At 38.7% G+C, this 25,648-nt stretch overlaps 1 protein-coding gene across 2 annotated transcripts in view; it reads right to left on the bottom strand.

Moving 5' to 3' along the window:
• Positions 1-3,597: 3,597 nt before the first annotated feature.
• The window catches only part of ATAD2B (ATPase family AAA domain containing 2B), a 156,266-nt gene continuing 134,215 nt past the window's right edge, over positions 3,598-25,648 (bottom strand). For both annotated transcript variants that reach the window (XM_036872889.1, XM_036872891.1), the window contains exons 23-28: positions 21,430-21,552; positions 18,118-18,255; positions 13,679-14,362; positions 10,971-11,098; positions 10,536-10,664; positions 3,598-7,456 (exon numbers count right to left, since the gene is read on the bottom strand). In XM_036872889.1, coding sequence (XP_036728784.1) covers positions 7,415-7,456; positions 10,536-10,664; positions 10,971-11,098; positions 13,679-14,362; positions 18,118-18,255; positions 21,430-21,552 — 1,244 coding nt within the window. In that variant the 3' untranslated portion in view covers positions 3,598-7,414. The remainder of the gene's footprint in view (positions 7,457-10,535; positions 10,665-10,970; positions 11,099-13,678; positions 14,363-18,117; positions 18,256-21,429; positions 21,553-25,648) is intronic.

Here is a 25,648-nt window from a genome sequence, read left to right as displayed (position 1 = left end):
CACCTTAATGATAGATAAGAATCCAAGCGCTGAAGCGACACAAGACAGAACCCCAGCTAACACTCATTAGCTGTGTAACCTCGGGCAAGTTGCTTAACCAACTCCTTATTTCAGTTTCCCCTTCTGTTAAGCGGAACCAATGACAGTTCTTACCTCATATAATTGCTGTGATAATTAAATGGTTAATTCTTAAAATAGTACCTAACACGCAGATGTTTGCTATTACTACTACAGGGTGATGCCAGTAGACATACTGTCACCCAGGCATTGGCCACTACTAGATAACATCTTGTTTACTCCTTGCCCACTGAACTGTAAGCTCCAAGAGAAGCAGGACCTTGCTGTCCTGTCCTCAGCTGTAACTCTAATGCCAAGAACTGTGCTTGGCAAGTGGCAGTTGCTCAAATTAATTTGTTAAATAAATTTTGACCTGTAGTGACACGGAACTGCTTGTACTTTCCCTTGCAGCTGTCATGCTATTTCACTTCTCAATCTGTGCTTCTGTTGTTCCTTCTGCCTGGAAGGCCTTTGCTATCCTGATGCCTCAGCTCAGGCATCAGGTTTCTCAGGAAGGCTTCTCGGAGGTTGGGCTACATGCTCTTCCTCTGTACACCTACAGTGCCTTATGCAGAACTCAACTGTCACACATGCCATGTTACACTGAAATGACGTTTGTGTGTCCGTCTACCCATACAAGAAGTCAAGCATAGTGATTAAGAGCATCAACTCTGGAGCCAGACTGCCTTTGAATCCTGGCTGTGTGACCTTGGGCAAATTACTTTATGTCTCAGTTTCCTGGCCTGTAAAATGAGGATAATAATAACTTATCTCATAAGGTTCTCATAGGATTAAAGTGTCTATCTGTATTTGTAAAATACTTAGAACAGTCCCTGGCACCTAGTAAATGTGATATAAGTATGTTATAACAATCTCATTGAAGATAGACACGATGTCTTGACCATGTTTACTTTCCCTCAAATTGATGACTTTTACGCTAGTCCAAACTAAAGGATTAGTGCCCAAACTAAGTCAGCTGCAATGAAGATGGAGAAGGGGTGATGGATATTTGACAAGTTTAGAGGGAGAAAAAAATCAACAGAACATGCTGCATGATTAGAATGAGATGCACCATAAAGAGGATAAAATTTAGGATGACAGGATTTGGATACTTGATGGACATGGTTTTATTCATAAGATGGAAAATGTAAGAAAAGCAAAAAGGAAAAAGGAGAGTTCTTGGCAAATTTTTAACAAAAGTGCTTCATGCAATGCTTAAAGAAAGAACACTTTAAAAAAATAGTTTGAACCCTGATCAACCATGACAGAAATCTGGCACATTACATCTAAAAGAACTTAAGCTCCATGAAGACAGGGACTTTTTCTGGGGTTTTTTTGGCTGCTTTATTTCCAACTCCTGCAACAGTGCCTGGCATACAGTAGGCACTTACTGTGTATTTGTTGAATCTATGAAAGGATGATTTAGACGTTTCAGCTTTCTATGTCAATTAAACCAAAAAGAATTAGGCATTTTCTATGCGTCCAGCATTGTTTTAAATTCCTGCAAGGAATATAAAATATAATACTTCTTTTGTATCCCCTTTCCCACGTGAATAAATTACTAAGATTTACATAACACTAGTAATTTACTATGTTACACAGTACAAAATACAGCTAAGTTCTGAGGATGAATGATACCGTACGGGAGATTTATTGGTGTAGAATCTAGGCCCACTCCTGAAATATGAGCAAGATTTCAACACATAAAGATACTCCAGGTGGTGAAAGTGATACGATATAATATGAAGGGTCACAAGCAACTAAGAAAAAGTTTTGGTAAAGTGGGACTAGACTGTAGAAAAGCCAGGTAGAGGCAAAGGGCAAATAAAATGCCAGCTCCCTCAGAAGGCTTCCCTCATTGCCTCCATTCCTAAACAGAATTAATTGGTTCCCTTCTTAGAACTCTGAACAACACTGTGTTCCTTCTATTACAGCCCTTAACCCACTGAATCATTACTACTAGTATTTGTACCAACCGCCCCTAGCAGACTATAAGCTCCTTAAGGATAGAGAATATGTCACCTGTGTATCACATATGTCTAGCATAGTGCCTAGGACATAACAGACATATGACTGTGTGGGTAAGAGAGGGAATTTGTATTTTAAAAAATAGCCAAGAGGTAAATTTTCAGGTGTTTGGGCATAGGGATAAAATGAAGTAGGTACTTAAAGATTAGTCTCTCGGGCTTCCCTGGTGGCGCAGTGGTTGAGAGTCCGCCTGCCAATGTAGGGGACACGGGTTCGAGCCCTGGTCTGGGAGGATCCCGCATGCCGCGGAGCAACTAGGCCCGTGAGCAACTACTGAGCCTGCACGTCTGGAGTCTGTGCTCCACAACAAGAGAGGCCACAGTGGTGGGAGGCCGGCGCACCGCGATGAAGAGTGGCCCCCGCTTGCCGCAACTGGAGAAAGCCCTCGCACAGAAACAAAGACCCAACACAGCCAAAAATAAATTAATTAATTAATTAAAAAAAAAAATTAGTCTCTCACTTTACTGTAGCTTTGAGTCCAATGGAAACTAAAACTGGATACATAAACCCAGCTTCATCCTTGGAGCCCTCAAAACTTGACTGAGACTCAAATGCAATTATAAACTCTCTAAGCATTCAGATAAAGCTTTATTTTTTTTAATAAATTTATTTATTTATGTATGTATTTTTGGCTGCGTTGGGTCTTCGTTGCTGCACACAGGCTTTTTCTAGTTGCAGCGAGCAGGGGCCACTCTTTGCTGTGCTGCGTGGGCTTCTCATTGCAGTGGCTTCTCTTGTTGTGGAGCACGGGCTCTAGGTGCGCGGGCTTCAGTAGTTGTGGCATGCGGGCTCAGTAGTTGTGGCTCACGGGCTCTAGAGCACAGGCTCAGTAGTTGTGGCGCAAGGGCTTAGTTGCTCCGCAGCATGTGGGATCTTCCCGGACCGGGGCTCGAACCCGTGTCCCCTGCATTGGCAGGCGGATTCTTAACCACTGCGCCACCAGGAGCCCAGATAAAGGTTTAAAAAAATCTGTTTCCCAGGTTTATCATTACCAGTCTTTTGATATAGACAATCAAAAGTAAAAATTAGGGACTTCCCTGGTGGTCCAGTGGTTGAGAGTCCACCTTCCAATGCAGGGGACGTGGGTTTCATCCCTGGTCGGGGAACTGGGATCCCACATGCTGCGGGGCAGCCAGGCCTGTGTGCCACAACTACTGAGCCCACATGCCACAATTACAGAGCCCACGTGCTCTGGAGCCCATGTACCACAACCAGAGAGAAGTCCGTGCGCTGCAACAAGGGATCCTGTGTGCCGCTGCTGGGACCCAATGCAGCCAAAAATAGATAGGTAAATGAATGAATATTAAAAAAAAAAAAAAGTAAAAATTATACAATCTATAAAACCAAGAAAAACAAAGTCTTACTCAAATTCAAACAGTTCCTTTTTACTGTGAAAAAGAAAAAAAGGAAAAAGAGAAAATTAAAGATTTATATACAGGAAGATTAGTATACTAATCTTGGGACATGAAAAGGTGTCTCACGGCAGACAGCAGAAACATGGGCAATCTAAAGCCAAGAACATTCTATTTGCTTAAAGCAACAAGCCCCTCAAAATTCTGGTATGAAATCTCTCTCTACATTTAAATTCTATGTATTGTTCAAAATACACTGATAACTACCTGATCAAAGAGAAAACAGTATAGAATAAGTGAACCATACTACCTGATCATATATTGTAGCATAGTCTTCCAATTAGAAAAACAAATTTCAGAAGTAATCCATTTGCTTCTATACAACGACTTTTAGACAATCTTCAACTGAAGTTAAAACCACACTTTCTCAACAGAAAAACTTTTAGATAAAAAATACTGAGGGCTACTAAAATCTAAAAGAATCATATAACAAGATTTTTGGCGTGCTTAATAAACATCAATACGCCCTAGCTACAAAATGAGTTCAGCTAGAAAAGCAGCATTGCATTTGCAGCCAACAGTAATCATAATTAAGCTAAAGAAAGACATGTTTTTCTTGTCATCTTTATTCAAGTATTTCACAGCAGTTATATTACAAATTACAGTAAATGTTCAAAATTCCAGAATTCAAAAATTAAATAATTTATTTCAAACTAATGTAAAATGAAGTCAGATGCAAAATATCAACTTAACACAATTCTAAATTAAACTACAAACCCAAAACAGACCATAGTTGATGAAGTCTACTTAATCTGCAAAGTAGACATACATGACTGAAACCAAAGAGGACTCCCAAAGTCTAAATAACCAAATGTACAAAATACAAAAGATGTAGGTACAAGTCCAAATTCAAGCTTACAATGTGATTACAAATAATAATTATAATAACAATGGCATTCAGCTACGGGACCTGACACTGAAGATACCTACCGAATAGCACCATAGCTGAACCAACTTAATCAAAAAATGGGAAGATATTACCACCCCACTCCCTAAAAATAAAATCCAGTAAACCTACAAATACATTGGCATATGAGAAAAATCAAGTCACGAAAGGACATAAAACAAACAAAAAAAAATTAATCACAGGTGAGATTCAAGCTCAAAAACACAATTCCACAGCCATCAGTTTCAACCCTAGTGCGGTTCCATCATCTTCGAAAGGCTCCTATGGTCCCCACAGCTGAGCATTAACTATTGTTGGGCTGTGCCGTGATACATATTTTAGTGATCTGAGAGCAAGGTTTTACACAGGAGCTTATCATTTATAATGCTCACAATAGGAAATAAGAACAGAGGTCAATTTGTACATATTTTTGCCAATGCTATAAGGTAAAAATTAAGAACTTACAGAAAGGTAAACAAAATTGAGTCCACTTGGATAATTTCACAAGCTGCTTTAAACTATAGAACCACCAGATATCTGTAAAATAAGAAAAACTGGTATAGTATGTGGGGGGAAAGGGGCCAGAGGAGTTGGTACAATTTCACCTCATTTTTCTCCCCTTGGCATTAGATTGGCTTTCTCTTTAAGACCTAAACTGTTCAAAGTGGCAGTTCCTATCATACTGAGGTTGCCTCCTATTTCTCCATCTATATCAAGGTTAAAATTAAAAAACTTGATCTTTTGGAAGCATTTTAATGCTAAACAGAAATAAATTTCCCTTGTCAAACTCACTGATGGCTAAGATCTTAATTAACTTGTACAAATTTAGTAAACTACTAAGAACATATGCATTTTTTTTCCATTCACAAGTGCTGCTGTTACTTGAACAGAATGCTTCTGAATTAGAGTAACTGGAATAAATATTTAAAGAAAAATAGTGCAGCAAGAACCTGAGACTTGCAAAAAACCCTTTTACCAGAAACTTGCTACAAAAAATCTGCTACATCTTATTTCATCAAATCTTTAAATTCTGTAACAATTTCCATCAAAATACAAAATGCTAATGTATTAGACTGTAAAATAGCTTGAACTGGTATGATGGTAATAAATACTAAAGTAAGCATGAAAATCCTCCCAATAATCAAATTAGAGGTTTCAAATAACCTCCCCTTTAAAATTGGTTCATCGTTAATCGCACTTGCCCACCTTAAAATACAGTGTGTCTACATGGGTAGTATCTTGAATTATATATGACTAACTGAATATTATGAAAACTTCCTAGGTATAAAGAAAACAAGTGGCATTATTTAAAAATTAAACTAGAATTAGAAGGCATAAAATGTTAATGTAAATGCAAAGAAGCACTTCAGATTACTGCAGTAGCCTTGGCCAAAGTGTGCTTTCTGCGCTGGCGTCCAGCACCCTACAAAGCCAGAGACGAGGAGACAAGTACCTTAGCTTCAGCATGTAAACGGTGGCAAAGTGAATACAGAACTCTGTAGACACTGTTGGTAACTAAAATACAAAAAGCTGAGGTAGCTCAGTATCTCTGCAGTAGTCCAAGACCGTTTGCTCTAATTAAAACCCAAACTACATGTGTTGCATATATTGTAAAGACACACCTGCAGCTAACAGCTATAATGAATGAAGATACCAAGAAAACTTGTCAAAATTTTCTACTTTTTTGTTTAAAAATCATCTGATAAAAAATGTCACTGCACTCCCTTTGTCTCTTTGCAACTGCCTAGACTGTGTCTCGGAATTTGTAGAAAGTTTGTGTAAAACTAGTAACCCATAATTAATTTTAGATAAGTACAAGTCACAGAAATCGCTTAACAAGATCCAAAACGGGTTCCAATCAAAATGAATAGTTGTGAAGGTAAGCTTATGATAAGGGATTTAAACATTAATACTGTTATTCAAGGACCATACCAGAGCTCACTTGCAACTATGCATATAGAAAATGAATTTTATGGAGCTTCTGACAAATTCCTCTCTTTTCTGTCCATTTGGCAAGTCCTGGCTTTAAACCAAAACTGTAACAATTTAGTATACATGAAAATCATTCTTCTCGGGGAACTCAAACATGAATAACTATTAAACTGCCATTGACAGAAGAAAACAGAATGTCACTCTATTTTCTGACCATCATTGTCATCCATACCAAAAAGGGTGTGTTTTTTGATGGCCTGTGAATTTTTTGTTGTTGTTGTTTTATTATATGTTTCTTAAACAGAAACGGACCATACAGGAAAACTTACCATTTTAGTATATTATGTGGCTTAACCACTGTCTTGATCGAGTTTTGAAAACAAGATAGGCATTTTATACCAAAACACTGGTTGCCTCTTAATGATACAGAGTATCAAAACTTATTTTCAGGGTTGTGACCAAAGAAAACATTCTAATTCATCTGCTACAAGTAAGCCCATCCTTGTGTTTAGCCTTATCTTTCTCAAATAAAAAGGCACATTAAAGGCAGTTCTAAAGAGCCTAATCTAATTTTATCCAGTTTCTTCAGTTTCCCACCAGAATATACCATAGCCAACTTTAAAACAGGCTTCAGTCCGTTACCCAGAAGAAAAAATAAAAACAAATATGATAAAAGGGGGGCGGGGGGGGGGTACAGGTTGCCCACTGTTTAAACAATTCAACACACTTAGAACTGCCCCATCCAGTTTCCTCGTGTTTGCTGGTCTGCTCCCTAAGAGAGGTCTCCAAAAGAGAGTGCACAAAAAGAGGAGCAGAAGTGAGAGCAGTTTCTGTAGCACCAAAATCTCCAATCTGTGGGGTTGTATTTTTTATTTGTGGAAAATACAACATGTTTCTGAAGTTCTGTTTGGTTCTTGTAGGCTGGTTGGTTTCAGGTACCTGAGACAATAGCACCAAATTCAACAGAGAGAAAGAATGAGTGAGAGAGCACTTTACACCAAGGCTCTGCACATAATTGGTGCGATTTGAAATTGAATGGCTCAGAAGACTGCTCTGGCAGGAGCAGATTGGAGAGGATAAACCACTCTTCTTGAAAGGTTCATAGGAATGTCTCAAACATATGAACTGTTCTTTCCATCTCCTATAAGGGGGGAAAAAAGTACACGTTATCTATTAAAGGAAAGACAAAAGCATTACAGAAAAATTCACTTCAAATTAACTTTCTAGATAAAGAATTTTAGATACAAAGTTAAGCTTTAAATATATTCCTGATTACAATACCATAGCTACTGTGTAAGGCTATCTGCCCTAGACACTTCCAAATGCCTCCTGTTTTACATTTAGGCTAATGAGGATGATGCCAGCAACGGTGAGTACTTACTGTGCCGGATGCGGTACTAAGAAATTGACACGCATAAGCACTCTGCCAGCTAAAAATAGCAGCCAGGATTTGAATACAGGTAGCCTCACTCCAGAGCCTGCACCCTTCCTGACTCATTATATTCGACTGACTCCCAAAGCAAAATGAATGTATTCAGTATAATAAAACTTGTACCCAAAGTAGAACGCACCCTGCTCCCAGTGCTACTGACTTCAATCAGAGCTGAAATTAAAAAAGAAAAAAAAAAAAACAAAAGCCAGAAAGAGTCGATGCCATCAACACCAGGAATGCCACTCACTGGTGATTCTGCTATAGATTCCTTCTCTCCTAAATGAGACCCCTAGATTACAGGGTTCCAAGACCCATACTGCAAGATGTTTCAACTGCTGAAGAGTATTCAATCCATTCACGCTCATCAAATGTCAAGCATGTGAACAAAGAAGTTCTAGAATTTTTAAAAAGTAAAGAACTCTACCCCACACATTACATTCAGATGGGCAAATGTCAAATACATCTAAGGGCTTCCCTGGTGGTGCAGTGGTTGAGAATCCGCCTGCCAATGCAGGGGACACGGGTTTGAGCCCTGGTCTGGGAAGATCCCACATGCCGCAGAGCAACTGGGCCCGTGAGCCACAACTACTGAGCCTGCGCATCTGGAGCCTGTGCTCCGCAACAAGAGAGGCCACGACAGTGAGAGGCCCGTGCACCGCGATGAAGAGTGGCCCCCACTTGCCGCAACTAGAGAAAGCCCTCGCACAGAAACGAAGACCCAATGCAGCCAAAAATAAATAAATTAATTAAAAAAAAAAAACTAAGACATTTGGTTTTCCCTTCCATCTTTAAACACCTCCAAAGAAATTATATCCTACCTCTCTACAGAACTAACAGGCCATACTAACAGATTATCATTTGATCAAAAAGTTCTTATAAATGACCAAAATTACTTCTGCTAAATGTTTCATCATGTTACTGAGTAGGAGAAAAGCTCTGTCATAAAATACAATATCCAATACTATCCCAATTTTTAAATATATATTCACACTTTTATACACATTATGTACATCTAGACATTTTTAAAGGATGGAAGATATTCTAAAAGATTAACGCTGATTAGTTTCCTCTAACTGGTGGGATATGGGTGACGTTTTTATTTCTGTTATTTCTACATATTGTATAAGGTCAGTATAGATTCGTAAAAATGTGACTCATAAAAATGTGATTACAAAGTAACTTTTAAATGCTCTCTTGCTTTGATTCAGGTCCAATACAGGCATACCCCCGAGATGTTACGTTCCAGACGAAAGCAAATAAAGTAAATCATACAAATTATTTAGTTTCCCGGTGCATATAAAAGTTATGTTTACACTATACTGTGTAATGGCATTATGTCTAAAGAACAATGTATATACACCTTAATTTTAAAAATGCTTTAAAAAATTTCTTAAAAAAATGCTAACCATCATCTGGGCCTTCAGCAAGTCGTAATCTTTTTGCAATAACATCAAAGATCACTAATCACAGGGACTTCCCTGGTGGCACAGTGGTTAAGAATCCACCTGCCAATGCAGGGGACATGGGTTCGAGCCCTGGTCCAGGAAGATCCCACATGCCACAGAGCAACTAAGCCCATGCGCCACAACTACTGAGCCTACACTCTAGAGCCCGTGAGCCACAACTACTGGAGTCCGCGGGCCACAACTACTGAAGCCCACGCACCTAGAGCCCGTGCTCCGTGACAAGAGAAGCCACTGCAATGAGAAGCCCGCGCACTGCAACGAAGAGTAGCCCCCACTCGCCGCAACTAGAGAAAGCCCGCGGGCAGCAACAAAAAACCAACACAGCCATAAATAAGTAAATAAATAAATGAATAAATAAATAAATTTATTTTAAAAAAATCACTAATCACAGATCACCATAACAAATACAATAATGAAAATGTCTGAAATATTGCAAGAATTACCAAAATGTTAACACAGAAGCACGAAGTGAGCAAATGCTGCTGGAAAATGGCGGTGTTGACACAAACCTTCAATTTGCAAAGAACGCAATATCTGCACAGTGCAATAAAGCAAGGTATGCTTATATTCTTTATTACACATGCAAAATAATCACATCCTCTACACACAAATCTTTTACTAGAAATACTTCTTGAGAGCAGAGACTTTTGTCTTATTTTATTTGCTCAGATGACCTCAAAAAGAAGTGTGACTTAATCATGTAAATTATATGAATAGAGATATAAGCTCGTATTTATAAAAAACTTTCTTATGGCCCAGAGTTGTCCAGAAAGCGAATGGTTCACCTCTAAAGTGTCTAAGCGCAAGGACAACCACTCCTTCATGTGGTTATTTCACAGGACTGGATCTGATTAAATGAGATGACTTCTAAGTTCTCTTCCAATCATTAATAGGGTGGCCAGTAAGTCTCATGGCCCATGCCAACTCCTTTTAACCAGCAGTGGCTGCCTAGGGAGCAGTGGTAACACGGACCGTGAGGCCATGCTCACATTCAATAGGCCCAAGTGATATGCTTAATCGGTCAAGTCAGTGATAAGTAAGGGAGGGGAGAGCTGTGACATGCTCACCTGTGTATCTGCCAACCATGAATCTCTGTGTTTTGATAAACAAAGAATCCCAGATTACTTCTGTCCTGAGACAAAATGGTACCGGGAGTACATTTTTGTAACTCTTAATGATGCTTCTAATCTTAAATCTTCAAACCACTCTTCAGTTACTTGGTGAAAGATTTAGACTAAAATAACTTTTTTTTTTCCTCTTTTCTTTGGGACAAGTAAAAGCACATATTTGTTTATTCCACAGATGAACTAATAAGCACTCACCTCTGTAAGTTGTGATTTGTCATAATCTTTACGGTGACGGTAGATGCACTGACTAAGAAGAGAATATAATCTCTCAAGTTGATCAACTGCCAGATTGTTGCTTTTATCTACCAACAAATCAAGCAATTTCTAAGAAAAATTAAAAGAAAAAAGAATAAAATGAAATTTGATTTCATTGTTCAAACTGAAGCGGTTCCACTCAAATGCTAGGCAACAGACACCACATGCTATGGTGTAATAGTGACACCTGAGTTTAGAAGATTCCAGGGCTTAGTTTATTACCAAGAACATTCTCATATTTCTAAACCCCTCAAAACACACACAACTCTTTTTCATTAGAAACCCTAAAGTACTTATATTCCGTTAAAGCAAAAGATTATCAAAACTAGCTTTATTTCCATTCATTTAAAACTGCCTGGGAAGAGCTAAGCTTACCTTCAATCTCTCATGATCAACTATAAGAGGTGGCACAGGCTCAGATGGCTCTTCTGGAACCAGTTCCAGGCTTGTTGTTTTTGCCTGCTCTAAAATTAACTTACGATATTTCTTTACTTTAGAAGCACCTACAATTGAAAAAAAAAAAAAAAAAAAGCACTGCAGCAAATAAAAGTTAAGAAAAATCAGACAAACAATTATACATTCTTTTACCCACCACAAATCCTTTTGGAATAAGGGTGTAATTCTTTAAATAATAAATGATTTTTTTGAGGGGGGTAAGACTAAGCATCCCAGATTAAAGAGAACTAGACCACAACTACGAAAGCCAAGTCATACCAGAATATCATCTTAACAAACATATCCCCTAAAAGGAAGATAAGAGTAATCTTCAGCTCTAAGCAGTAACTTATAAACTGTCTTCATTCTCTGTATGATAATCATTTTAAAATTTGGAGTTCTCAGAACTAGAAGAAAGGAAGCAACCTAGAAAAGCAGATACTAACACAAAGTGAGGCCAACCTGCCTCATATTTGCCTCCCAATGCAAAACATTTTCTTCAACATTGCCTGAAATGTCTTACTTTTCTCTGTTATACTGCCTGTGTTACACAAAATTTTCTCTTAAAAATATAAACCCATTAAAAATGCAAAAGGTCTAGTGTCCTTCCCTACTACCTTAGAGTGAATTAGTATAATCTAATTACTTTCCTCTCAACATCTTGCTGAGACCAGCCACACTGAAAAAAAACAGAAACTGTGAGGTCGCTGCGTATAACTTGACAGCGCCCGACACTGTGATGGGTAGGGAGGGCAGGTAAACCATCAAGCCTTACGCTCCCTAAGCAGGAGCACTCTTAGAGGAGGCCGAGGGGGGAGGAACACAAGGACAAACTTGGACTGTTTCAGAACTTGATACAGGACCTGGCCCATGCTCAGGGCCACAAAGGAGACCCTTCCTCCTCCCTCCTCCCTCCTGCATTAGTCCTCTTAGTCCCAAGTCTTTAAACAATTCCTTTTCCTCAATGCCTGCTATATAGATAAATAATAAAAGAACCAAAATGTTGCCTTCAAGAACATATACCCTGATATACCAGAGAAATTTTATATTTCAGAAAGCCTTTAGAGTGAAAGCCTTTATTTATAGTTCAATTAATATATGCTAGGAGTTTTGTTAAGACCATACGGATCCTCATTATTACATCCATGGACTTCTAGAGGCCCAAGAACCTGAATTAGGAACCACTACACTAGGTTACATTGCCCTGACAGTTACAAATGAAAGCTTCCAGTAAAGCTTTTACACAACAAATATCTTTAAAGCTTTTAGATCACCAGTTGAACATAATATTCATTTAAACCTTTTCTGCAAGCTTACTAAAATCTCATAGTGAACTAGCATTAAAAAGAACTTCTCCCCACCCACTCTGCCTCATAACAGGAATCTCTCCATTTTTCCCACTCTGTCCCATTCATTACTTAACTCTAGCTTCAATACATTTTTTTAAGTTCTGTCTATATGATAGCCCAGGATAAATAATGCTCTTAAAATTGCTTGCTATTATTAAATATTGGAGAAAAAGAAAAATTCTCAACAGGCAGCATTTAAGAACCGTACCTCTCTCTTTATCCATTAAAAGAATTCTAAGACTTTGAATAATACCATCCTACTCTCTAATTCTACTGGAGGGCTCAAAAAACTGGCATTAAAAAACTTTTCTCACATAGCCCAAATCCCAGGCTAACACTATACACTCCACACAATTTAAGAGAGCATGATACAATTTCAAGATAACCTGGTATAAGAAGAGTGCTTATTTGGGAAGGAAATTCAGTACACTGAGCAGAGTAGATCTCTAAATCACCCCATCTCACTATGGGCTAAAGAATAATAATAAACAACAAAGTGGGGCCAGAAACCCTCAACTCCCCCTTTCCGCTGCTTCTTAAAAGAATCATATACCCAAAGCAAGTCAGGAGTGGGCAGAGTGCTCTGACTCTGCGAGAATAAAGTAACTTTGACAGTGAGGATTCTGCTGCTTTCTTCCACCACTGGTCGTATAGATAAGAGTCTCCTAGACGAAACATCCCTCAGATTCAACTAACAGTGACTGCCTGGCATGAACATACCTTAGTATGTGCCAGGTACCAGGAGAGGTGATTAATATACATGACTTATATAATCCCTGCAGTGACACCATTCTGAAGTTTAATTTAGAAGATAAAGGACACAGGGTTGGAGAATATAAGCAACTAGCTCAGAGTCACATGATTATAATGAACAGGAGTGGTAATTTAATGTGGGTTTATATGACTTTACTATACCATACTGCTACAGTATCCAAGTCTTCTCACCCACCCCCACCCCACCCCAACAATCCTTCTGTTAGAAATCCATCTTCTTAACACTTGTGGATCTACTCAGCTTTTAGTCGTACATCCATTAGGACAGGGGTGATAATCAGGTGGGAGGCAGAAGAGGAAGCAGCCAGGTAAGCAATGCATTCTGGACCACAAACCCTCTGAGACACTCACCAAAATTTATTATGCATGTGTACACTTTTCTAGGGAAAGGGGTGAAAACTGCAACAGAGTCTCAAAGGGGTATAATTATTTATCAACTATTGCTACTGGGGGCCAGATAAAATATGCACTTAATTAACTCTGGAGTTAAAACCTTCAGGAAAAATTTTAAAACATTAGCTCTACCTTCTTTATCCAGTTCTGCATCTTTAACCTCCACATCAGGGCCAGGTTCGAACTTCTCATTATTGCTACATTCCACTGCCTCTAGTTTCTCAGGATCATCTCCATGATTTCCATTTGAAGTTTCTGGTTTTTCTTTTGACTGGTCCTCCAGAAGATTCTTTTGTTCAGAACTACATTTGTCTCCACTACCACAGAAAGAAACTACTTCAGCTTTGCCATTCTGACACTCCAGAAGTGGTATTCCTTCAAAACTGTCAGTGGAGACCTCACCGTTTAGACAGCTTCCTTTAAGGAAAGACTCTTTCCTAGATGTCTGTTCTGGATTTAGAGAACTGCTGCTGTTGACGAGTAGAGACTCATTTGAACTTTCCTCTTCAGTAGATGCAAAGTTCTCTTTTGTGCCCGCTCCGTTGTTAAGCCTCTGCCCCTGGTCCATGTCCATGATGTCACACGATGATTCATCATTGGTCATAGATAAGTCTCCAGTCTCCTCTCCATTTTCTTCATGGCAGTCAGTGCTTACCTCAAACTCTCCATTTTCTAGCAATTTCCTGTCCTCCATATGGTTCTCATAGTCAGCAAATTTGGTGTCCTCTTCATCTTTTTTTAAATTATTGACTTTCCTTTTCTTAATAATTCCTTTACCCCACTGTGATCGCCGCCTTGATTTTCTCCGAACTCGAACTATTTTACAAAGAAGGGAAAAAGATATGTAGAACTTGGAATGCAATGCTTGTTTTACAAATGTTTATTAAATAAGACCCAAACAAAAGTAAACCCATACTAGCGTAACACAGACAAAAACTACTTAGCTCTTAACATCCATGCTGACTAATCCTCACAAACCACAAGTAAAATGGATATGAAGTCAGGGATGAACTCTGAAGAATGAAAGAAATTTAAATTTATTTCCTATATGAGTTTACTCAGCACTCACTTTTTACCACTGCCCTGGATTCTACTTTATAGCTGTTCCTAATTCCTAACATACAGGGGCCAAGCGTACTATACACACATTTAAGGAATGACCACATTACCAAGCTGCCTGGAAGGTTTGGGGCTATAGCCCTGGACTTCCACCAGGAAGATGAGTGCTTTGCCAGCAAGATCACCCAAAAGCTCCTAAACCATGAAAGAAAATTAAAGTATGATCCACTATATGAAGAGAGAATAGCTACAGGTATCCCTACAAAGCAATCTCTACTGCCTCTCCTTCCAGAAGAAATAGAAGCCCTATGAAGGTTATATAGACAATGTGGTTAGCCAGCTGTTAGCCATCTACCACAAATGGTTCACCTATCAGGATCAATTTCTTGCAAAGTTGTTATTTGAAAATATGTAGAAAAATTAAGCCCTCTGCTATCAAGGCAGCAACAACATTAACAAACAATGAAAATAAATATTTGGTCAGTTATGTGAAACGGGAGACCTACAAAAGTTCTAGGGACTACACTCTTAGATGTTAGAAACTATCATGAGCTTTTATGAGTAGATAGCTGGTACTTCCAGGTAATGATGGACCCAGGAATCATTAATTTCCCATGTATGTATCAAAGGTAGCTGGTTATGCAAGTCGATCCCATTGTCCCTTAAATTAAAAGTTAACTTTTATTTTGCAATGTGGGACATTTTCACAAAGAAATTTAAATACAAAGTTATTAAAGCAAACTAGTTAAGCTAGAGACCTATCACTTCTGGTGTCGAACACCGAATTCTAAACATTAGTTTGTTGAAAGCCATCAGAGTAAAAATAATTCATTTTTTTCCAAGGCTATAAATGTAATGTCAAATCTGGCTTAATTTTAAAAGAGATAATGTATATTTTTAATATGTCAATGTTGAAAGCTTCCTGGGCAAAGACATTTTAAAAAGAAAATACAAATATGAGACCACTAAGTGTAGATTGTTTAATCCACAGTTTAAGAACTGCTTTTGAGGGCTTCCCTGGTGGCGCAGTGGTTGAGAATCTGCCTGACAATGCGGGGGACACGGGTTCGGGCCTGGTCTGGGAAGATCCCACATGCCGCGGAGCAACTAGGCCCGTGAGCCACAATTACTGAGCCTGCGCGTCTGGAGCCTGTGCTCCGCAACAAGAGAGGCCGTGATAGTGAGAGGCCCGCGCACTGCGATGAAGAGTGGCCCCCACTTGCCGCAGCTGGAGAAAGCCCTCGCACAGAAACGAAGACCCAACACAGCCATAAATAAATAAATAAATAAATAAATAAAAATTTTAAAAAAAAAAACTGCTTTTGAAAGACAAACAGAGGGGAATCTGGTCTTAAGACAACCCTCACTTCTTTACTCTAGCACTTAATATGAACTTGTGATCTATCAACAGTATATAGTGTGTTTACATACTTTCCCATCCTTTCATCTTTAATCCTTACTGAGTCTCTGTAAAGACACCAAGGTATTCACAAGTGTTGACAAATTTTGTCATAACCATCACTCTTCTTTCTCATCTAAGAATAAATCTACTAAAGGTTTCTAAAATCATTTCCAAAATTCAAGTTATTTAGTCACTTGGCTCAAAATTTATTTTGCCTTCAAAACTGTACTATCATTATCATCATCTCTCCATTCCTTTATTCCCTATTAATTTCTATTTTTACAATTTACAGTTATAGGGTAATTGGAGATGAAATTTCTATATTAGTCTACTTTTAAAAGCACAGGCTATAGAGATAGGCATTCATAAGCATTCTATTACTTACATGAAAAACTAATCCAGCCCACATTAAAAGTATAAGAAAAGTATTCAGCTTGCTCTTTCTCTAAAATGTAGAACTGTTAGGTTTTACTCCCTGACAAGTCACTCCTGACACTGTGTCCTTGCTTATTCTCCAATAACCAAAGGTACAAGAGGTTCCCTTTTTCTTTCCTCACTACGCCATGGAGCCCTACAGCAAGAGGCTGGACCCTGCTTGATCAGGAGCCAGCTCAATTACTTAAAATGTACTCATACCCTAAGCAAAGGTTAGGAGCCCTTCTGAAGTAAGTTTATTTCTAATGCTTTCATCCCAGCTAAGAAAAAGAAAATGTTCTTATTTGGGGAGAGGTCAAACTAGAGATATTTTCCCCGTCCTTTTATAATCACTTCTAATGCTTAGCATGATTTTGGTAAAGTAAGAGGAATTGGTTATATACGTGCCACAAGAATAGGGATTTTTGTTTTAGTCACTGCTCTAGCCCCACAGCACCTGGCATGTGGCAGTATATATTTACAGAACTAATCTTTAATATACCCACTTCCTTTTTCAAGGGTGCTTTGTGTGAAAAGCCCATTTAGAGGCACAATCTTTAAAATCAAGTTTTATAACATCTCTGAGTTTGTTTCCAAAACTAAGACCTTAGAAAAGCAACTCTTCCAAAGGGAGATTTAGACATATGATTTAAGTAACTTAATGTAAAACAGACAAATGATGAGTCACATATGCCATCTACTGGTAAGAGAAGACAGGACTCACATTTGTAGATTACAATAATATTTTAATACTTAAAGGAAATTAAAACTGCTTGAGGCCAATATTCAATGTGTTTTAGTTAGTAAATAGTTTTATCAGTTGCAGAGAATGTAGGGATTTCAAGGTTTAAATTAGAGTGCTGTGTTACAGAATCCAGGTCATGATCCAAGGTACAACTAGGATAAATAGCTTAATCAGTTTCATGGAACTAAATGCACCATTAAGTCCTTCAAATGTTCTCACACATGAATGCCACTTATCACAAAGAGAACAAGATAAAAAAAAACTGAGTCTGGTTCATTCATTCAAATTCAATGCCACTGGTGAAAGAACTTATTATGGCCATCTTTACTGACAGTTGGAGCAGAATTACCACCTTTATATCAGAAGAACAGCGTATATCTTCCAAAGATGGCTATCTTTAGTGAAACATAAAGATTATATTAGGAAGATGCTGTGTTTATTAACATTTGTCTTTTAGAAATTTTACAGATCACCATGAATGAGGAAGAGTGAGGAGAACCCAGAACACTGAATTTTCCCCCTCTAAATACATCTGACTTAAACAAAACCAGTTAAAGAAGGCTACACAGATTTTTCTCAGAAAAATCAACTTCCTGCTGTCAATTCAGTCACTCTCCTAAGCCAGAGTTTCCATTTCCCACCATAACAAGAACATTCACATAACATACAGCAAGGGGTTGGAGGTGGGGTGGATAAAAAAATCTACTGGCTCCACATCTCTATCTAAAAACCAAAGTTTAAAACTGAAGATATTCAAATCTAGTTCAATTACAACAGCAAGCACTGAATGGAAATAGGAGAAAAGCAAATAAGGTTAAAGAAATGTATTCTGATTCAGCATTTTACCCCACAAGCTCTTAGCAGCCCTTTGGTATATGTGCCCAATTCCTAACACATCTGCCTCATTCGCAGTTGTTCCCACTACTGGATAACATGATCTCAAATACTCACATGCACATTTATTTGCAGAGCTGTGCCAGATATCCATTGGATTTCTTTGTTTGTGCCGAAATGCCTCTTCAACTCTAGTTTCCGCCTTTCGAGCTCCAGTACCATGAGGATTTATTTGTTCTGCTGTTACCGATAAGCCTGCAAGCAGAAGATAAGCGATACCTATTTAAATATTCCCAGCTACATAAACCAACAAGGTTAAAAAAAGTCTGAAATACAAAACTGAATTTTAAAGTCATTAATTATACTTGGACAGTTCGTAATTCGGATGAAATAGTATCTTTTGATTTAAGATGGGAAAGAAACTAGATATAAAATCATAAAAATAAAATGGCAGGCCATGCTTATTTACACTTAATCCCCAAAGGGCCCTGTGTTTACTCATTTTACTTTGCAGAGGGATACATTTCACATTTTTATGACTGTGAGACAGTAAGATTATATATAGTCTAAAAGTCATGATTTCTGCCATCTTAGAAAGTATAAGCATATATTGGGCCACTGAATCCCATTCATATGAACTGTTTCCATCTGACATTAGCTGGCTGTCACACCACACTGCATGAGTTTGGTTTTCGTGCACTGATCTTCATAAAAATAACCATTCCATCTCAATTCTCTTTACTAGATTTCTTTCTTCTATGCCATCCTTAAATGTTGCCTTCCTTAAATGTTTCTAAGGGCGGTCTCTGGAATCCCTTTTCTTCTCACTTTAATCTGCACCTTCCACCACAAATATTCATGCCTTCAGCTCCTACTGGCATTATATAATTATTCCCAAATTACATCTTTAGTCCAAAACTCTCTTGAGCTTCTGATTCATATCAGTTGCCTACTTGATATCACCAACTGGATATCCTAGAGATAGGTCAAATTAAAGATAACTGGTTTCTCTTTTCCCACCAAAAAAAACCTGTCCTTGTACATTCCCTCTCTCTACTGGTGGTATTAGCATCTACTTAAGTCATTAAACCAGTAACATGGCAGCCAATTTTGCCTCTTCCTTTCCTTCACAATGCCCTCCACCCCTGCAGCTGCATCTCTCTCATGTTAATCCTACCTTCATTCCCACTTCACTAATTAAAACTCTGGACTACTCCAACAGCCCTCCCCCCACCAAAAGCTTTACTGAGGTACAATTTACACAACATAAAAATCACTCATTTTAAGCATACGATTCAGTGATTTTTAGTGAATTCACAGAGCTGTGCAATCACCCCAGCAATCCAATCTAGGTAACTGTTCCAGGCAACCACTGGTCCACTTTTTGTCTCTATAGACTTGCCTTTTGTGAGCATTTCATATAAATGGAATCATGCAATATGTGCTCTTTTGTGACTGCCTTCTTTCACTTAGCATAACATTTCTAAAGTTCATCCATGCTGTACCATGTATCAGTACCTTATTCCTTTTTATAGCTGAGCAGTACGTCACTGTACAATATACCCTGTTTTGCTTCCCCATTCATCAGTTGACAGACATTTGGGTTGTTTCTGGGTTTTAATTGTTGTGAATAATACTGCTATGAACATTCACGTACAAGTCTTTATATGGACATATGTTTTCATCTTTCTTGGGTAGACCCCTAGGAGTAGAATCACTGGGTCGTATGGTAAATATTACGCTTAACTTTTTAGAAACTGCCAAAATGTTTTCAAAACTGGCTCCAACAGCTTTTTAACTGGTCTCTCATCCTCCCACCGAGCCACATTGAGACCTTGCTATTTCCTGCTGCCAAAGCAATTTACCAATCCATTCCACTGTTTCAAATACTTCTATGAATCCTACTGACTGTGGCAATTGTTCTCAAACTTTAGTGTACATAAAAACCACTTGAGTTTGCTGAAGCGCAGATTTCTCGGCCTTACTACTCTCAGAGAATCTAATTTGCTAGTTCTAAGCTGATGTGGGTAATAAACACAAACACATTTTAAAAAACATAGACCTGGGCTTCCCTGGTGGCGCAGTGGTTGAGAATCTGCCTGCCAATGCAGGGGACACGGGTTCAAGCCCTGGTCTGGGAGGATCCCACATGCCGCGGAGCAACTAGGCCCGTGAGCCACAATTACTGAGCCTGCGCGTCTGGAGCCTGTGCTCCGCAACAAGAGAGGCCCGCGCACCACGATGAAGAGTGGCCCCCACTTGCCGCAACTAGAGAAAGCCCTCGCACAGAAACGAAGACCCAACGTAGCCATAAATAAATAAACCCAAAGTTTAAAAAAAAAAAAAAACATTGACCTACAGGATAAAGTTCAAGCTCCTTAGCATGACGTTGCTTCATTCAAATATTTATAAATAGCCTGTTGTATACCAGAGATAGTTCTAGGGACTGCAGTAGAGCTATGAATAAGACATTCACAGCACTTATATTCTAAATAAGGAGGAGAGAGACAACAACAGTAACAAAATACCAACTGCTATGGTGACCAGAGCCTAATAAGATTAGGTGGCCAGGGAAGGCCTCTCTAAGGCAGTGGAAGAAAAGCGTCTTCACAACTTCAATGTCCTGGACCCAGCTCACCTTCTGAGCTCTGTTTCCCACCATTCTGTACATCTTTAGCAATACCAAACAATTTGCAGTTCTTCCGATACACCACGTTATTTCACGTCTCTGCGCCTGTATACGTAGTGTGCTGTGCTTACAATACCTCCTCCTTCTCCGTCACTGCCTCCCTTCCTCTACTTCACTAGAGACAACACTTCTATATTCATTCCCCAAACTCTGATCAAAATGCTGGGTTTCCTACCAGGAGGCCTCTCCTCTGTGCTATGAACATGCTTCAATCAGTGCATATGCCACACTATACTCGATTTGTTTTACACTTACTCTCTCCTACTAAAGTGTGAGTTCCTCAAGGACAGGATTATATATAGAACGAACAAAACACATCTGCTAATTCTGTGTTTATACTAATAAAATTGCACATAAATTCCAATAGGTTTAAAAAAAAAAAGTATTCCTAAAAAAAATTTTTAAGTATCGGTATTAGATATAAACTGATGAAAATAAACCCTCTTCAAATATGAAAGCCCATCTAAATCCTTTAAGAACAGAAATCCATAATTAAAGATATATGCCTGCAAAAGAAATTTCACTAAGAAGTACTTTATTTCTGTAATTTGCACTAAAACTGTTATAGAAAGTAAAATTTTAAAACATCTTTGAGAATTTACATGACACATTTTCATATCAGAAATTAAGGATGGGCCTCAAAATACATTTTCATAATACCAGCAACCGTAAAGAAACACCATTCAATGACATTCAATGATCTCTTATTCTTCAGTAGCAAGTTCATTTCTATAACTTACCTCTTTTTATTCTTGCTTCCTTAATTTCTTCACAGAGTTTATTGAATTCTGGATCCAATTCAGCTGCAATGATGGCATGCGCAGTGTCCTTCAGGGTACAAGCCCTGTGCCTAATTATTTTATCTGTTAAAAAGTTGGTATACATTTATTATACATACAAGTGAAATAACATGAACAAAGGGCACCTTAAAAAGAAAAGGAACACAAACATTTAAATAAAACTGTGACTGCAACGAGAAACCTGGGCACCTCAACGAAGAGCAGCCCCCCCGCTTGCCACAACTAGAAAAAGCCCACACACAGCAACACACTCAACACAGCCAACAAAAATTTTTTTAAAAAGACTTTATCAAAATAATTAATTAATTAATTAATTAATTAATTTTAAAAACTGAAAAGCATTTCTAGGCAGGAAGCAAGCTCATTTAAATGATGAGCAAAAAATAAATATAATAAGTTAATCAAGTTGACAATCCTCTGAGAACTATACTTTTAGAACTTCAAAGTACTAAGCCTACTTAACAAATCATTACCTCAAAGATACGGCTTTATTTTATATTTTTCAAAAATGTATGACATTCAATAAAAAATTTTAAAAGATTTACAGGATATTCACCATATGTCCAGCACCAGAGCTACCATACTGAGATTTCAGAAAACCTTACATAATTTTCTCCATGAGACAAAACTGGTCAAAACTATGCTAAAGTAAGGGTGACTGATTAAAAAGTTGTGACAGAAACAGACAAATACAATAAGGCACTCTAAGATAAGAATGCAAGATGACATAAATTGCAGGTAGATCTAGAAGTTCATACTCTGTTCTAGGTAAACTATACCTAAAATTGGTACTAAAAGAAGAGTCTCTGCTTTACATTAACAGAGAAGTCCTCATTAACTAAAAACACGCATAAACAGTGCTCCCTAGAGCTGTGCAACTCCAAGATATTAAAAGTCAAGTTAATATATCAAGGTCACTTAATTTGTAACAATTTAGCACTAGCATCTAAGTCACAAAATAACATCTGCTTTTTCAACTCTAGTAAAGACAAAAAGTATAAAGATGTATTTTATTTATAACTTTTCTTATTAGAAAGTCTAATAGTTCACTGTAGAAATCTTATAAAAACAAACATGCAGCACTCAAAAAGCAACCCACTGGTATATTTCCTTCCAATGTATTTTCTCTAAACTTTCACTCAATAAATATTGTCAACTGTACCAGGAAGTAAGTCAGGTGATGGCTACACAGTAGTGAACAAAACAGACAGGTCTCCACTTTCAAGGAGCTTTTCAGAATAGTATAGGAAAGAGGTATTTTACCAAATAATCTCATATACACATATAAACACCTCCTACCCCTCCCTCACCCCCCAAAAAACCTGTAACAGCTATGATGAAAATCTACAGGATACTGGTGTGGATACCAATTTTGAATGGGCAAGTCAGGAAAGACTCCTCTGAATTAGTGGCATTTAAGCTGAGACTTAAAGCATGCACTGGGGTAGCCACTGACAAAGGGAAAAACCACTGCAGGTTCAGAAAATACCATGTGAGAAAGTTCTGGAGTAAAAAGATCGTGGAGATTTTAAGAAACTGAAAGGTAGCCTATGTGATTAGAACACAATAAGCAAGAGGCAAACGGGAATCTGACCATATTGAAAGGATTTTACATCTTATCCCAAGAGCAATGAAAAGTCATTGAAAAGATCCAAGCAGAGAAATTACATGATTTAAATGCCCATCTTTGAAAGATCTCTCTGGCTGTTCCCTAGAGACTGGATTGAGAGGGTCAGGCATAAAACCAGGGAGTATAATTGGAAGGCTCTTTTTAGTGAAAAGAGAAGAGAGAACTGAACCAGGTAATGGTGGTGGTAGTGAAGGAAAGGAAGACTACAGCTTTGAAATGTGTTCTCAATGACACAACTTGGTGGTAAAACAGGGGATGAGATAAGCACCAAGGAAGATTCCCTAGCTTCCTGCATGAAAAATGGGAGGATGGAAGTACCACATACAAAAATAAAAATTAAAAAAAAAAGGAAAAAAAATCCTAGAGAATAAAAAGAAAGGAAGTAGGAAAAGAAGTTAGAGATATGTGCTAGTTTAAAGACTTTAGTTTTGACATGACTAAAAAATATCCAAGAGAATCTGAGCCAAGATGGCAGAGTAGAAGGACGTGCTCTCACTCCCTCTTGTGAGAACACCAGAATCACAACTAGCTGCTGGACAATCATCCACAGGAAGACACTGGAACTCGGCAAAAAAGATACCCCACATCCAAAGACAAGGGAGAAGCCACGATGAGACGGTAGGAGCGGTGCAATCACAGTAAACTCAAATCCCATAACTGCTGGGTGGGTGACTCACAGACTGGAGAACACTTATACCACAGAAGTCCACCCACTGGAGTGAAGGTTCTGAGTCCCACGTCAGGTTCCCAAACTGGGGGTCCGGCAACGGGAGGAGGAATTCCTAGAGAATCAGACTTTGAAGGCTAGTGGGATTTGATTGCAGGACTTCGACAGGACTGGGGAAAACAGAGACTCTACTCTTGGAGGGCACACACAAAGCACTGTGCGCATCAGGACCCAGGGGAAGGAGCAGTGACCCCATAGGAGACTGAACCAGACCTACCTGCTAGTGTTGGAGGGTCTCCTGCAGAGGCAGGGGGTGGCTGTGGCTCACCGTGGGGACAAGGACACTGGCAGCAGAAGTTCTGGGAACTACTCCTTGGCGTGAGCCCTCCCAGAGTCCGCCATTAGCCCCACCAAAGAGCCCGGGTAGGCTCCAGTGTTGGGTTGCCTCAGGCCAAACAACCAAAAGGGAGGGAACCCAGCCCCACCCATCAGCAGTCAAGGGATTAAAGTTTTACTGAGCTCTGCGCACCAGAGCAACAGTCAGCTCTACCCACCACCAGTCCCTCCCATCAGGAAATTGTACAAGCCTCTTAAATAGCTTCATCCACCAGAGGGCAGACAGCAGAAGCAAGAAGAACTACAATCCTGTAGCCTGTGGAACAAAAAACCACATTCACAGAAAGACAGACAAGATGAAAAGGCAGAGGGCTATGTACCAGATGAAGAAACAAGATAAAACCCCAGAAAAACAACTAAATGAAGTGGAGATAGGCAACCTTCCAGAAAAAGAATTCAAAATAATGATAGTGAAGATGATCCAGGACCTCGGAAAAAGAATGGAGGCAAAGATCGAGAAGATACAAGAAATGTTTAACAAAGACCTAGAAGAATTAAAGAACAAACAGAGATGAACAATACAATAACTGAAATGAAAACTACACTAGAAGGAATCAATAGCAGAATAACTGAGGCAGAAGAACAGATAAGTGACCTGGAAGACAGAATGATGGAATTCACTGCTGAGGAACAGAATAAAGAAAAAAGAATGAAAAGAACTGAAGACAGCCTAAGAGAACTCTGGGACAACATTAAATGCAACAACATTCGCATTATAGGGGTCCCAGAAGGAGAAGAGAGAGAGAAAGTTCCCGAGAAAATATCTGAAGAGATTATAGTCGAAAACTTCCCTAACATGGGAAAGGAGATAGCCACCCAACTCCAGGAAGCGCAGAGAGTCCCATACAGGATAAACCGAAGGAGAAACATGCCGAGACACATAGTAATCAAACTGACAAAAATTAAAGACAAAGAAAAATTATTGAAAGCAGCAAGGGAAAAACGACAAATAACATACAAGGGAACTCCCGTAAGGTTAACAGCTGATTTCTCAGCAGAAACTCTACAAGCCAGAAGGGAGTGGCATGATATACTTAAAGTGATGAAAGGGAAGAACCTACAACCAAGATTACTCTACCCAGCAAGGATCTCATTCAGATTCGATGGAGAAATCAAAAGCTTTACAGACAAGCAAAAGCTAAGAGAATTCAGCACCACCAAACCAGCTCTACAACAAATGCTAAAGGAACTTCTCTAAGGGGGAAACACAAGAGAAGAAAAGGACCTACAAAAACAAACCCAAAACAATTAAGAAAATGGTCATAGGAACATACACATCGATAATTACCTTAAACATGAATGGATTAAATGCTCCAACCAAAAGACACAGGCTTGCTGAATGGATACAAAAACAAGATCCATATATATGCTGTCTACAAGACACCCACTTCAGACCTAGGGACACATACAGACTGAAAGTGAGGGGATGGAAAAAGATATTCCATGCAAATGGAAATCAAAAGAAA

Source organism: Balaenoptera musculus, chromosome 13 (genome assembly GCF_009873245.2).
Source record: "Balaenoptera musculus isolate JJ_BM4_2016_0621 chromosome 13, mBalMus1.pri.v3, whole genome shotgun sequence".
In the NCBI taxonomy this organism is placed as follows: domain Eukaryota; kingdom Metazoa; phylum Chordata; class Mammalia; order Artiodactyla; family Balaenopteridae; genus Balaenoptera; species Balaenoptera musculus.
This window is presented reverse-complemented; position numbering and strand designations above follow the sequence as displayed.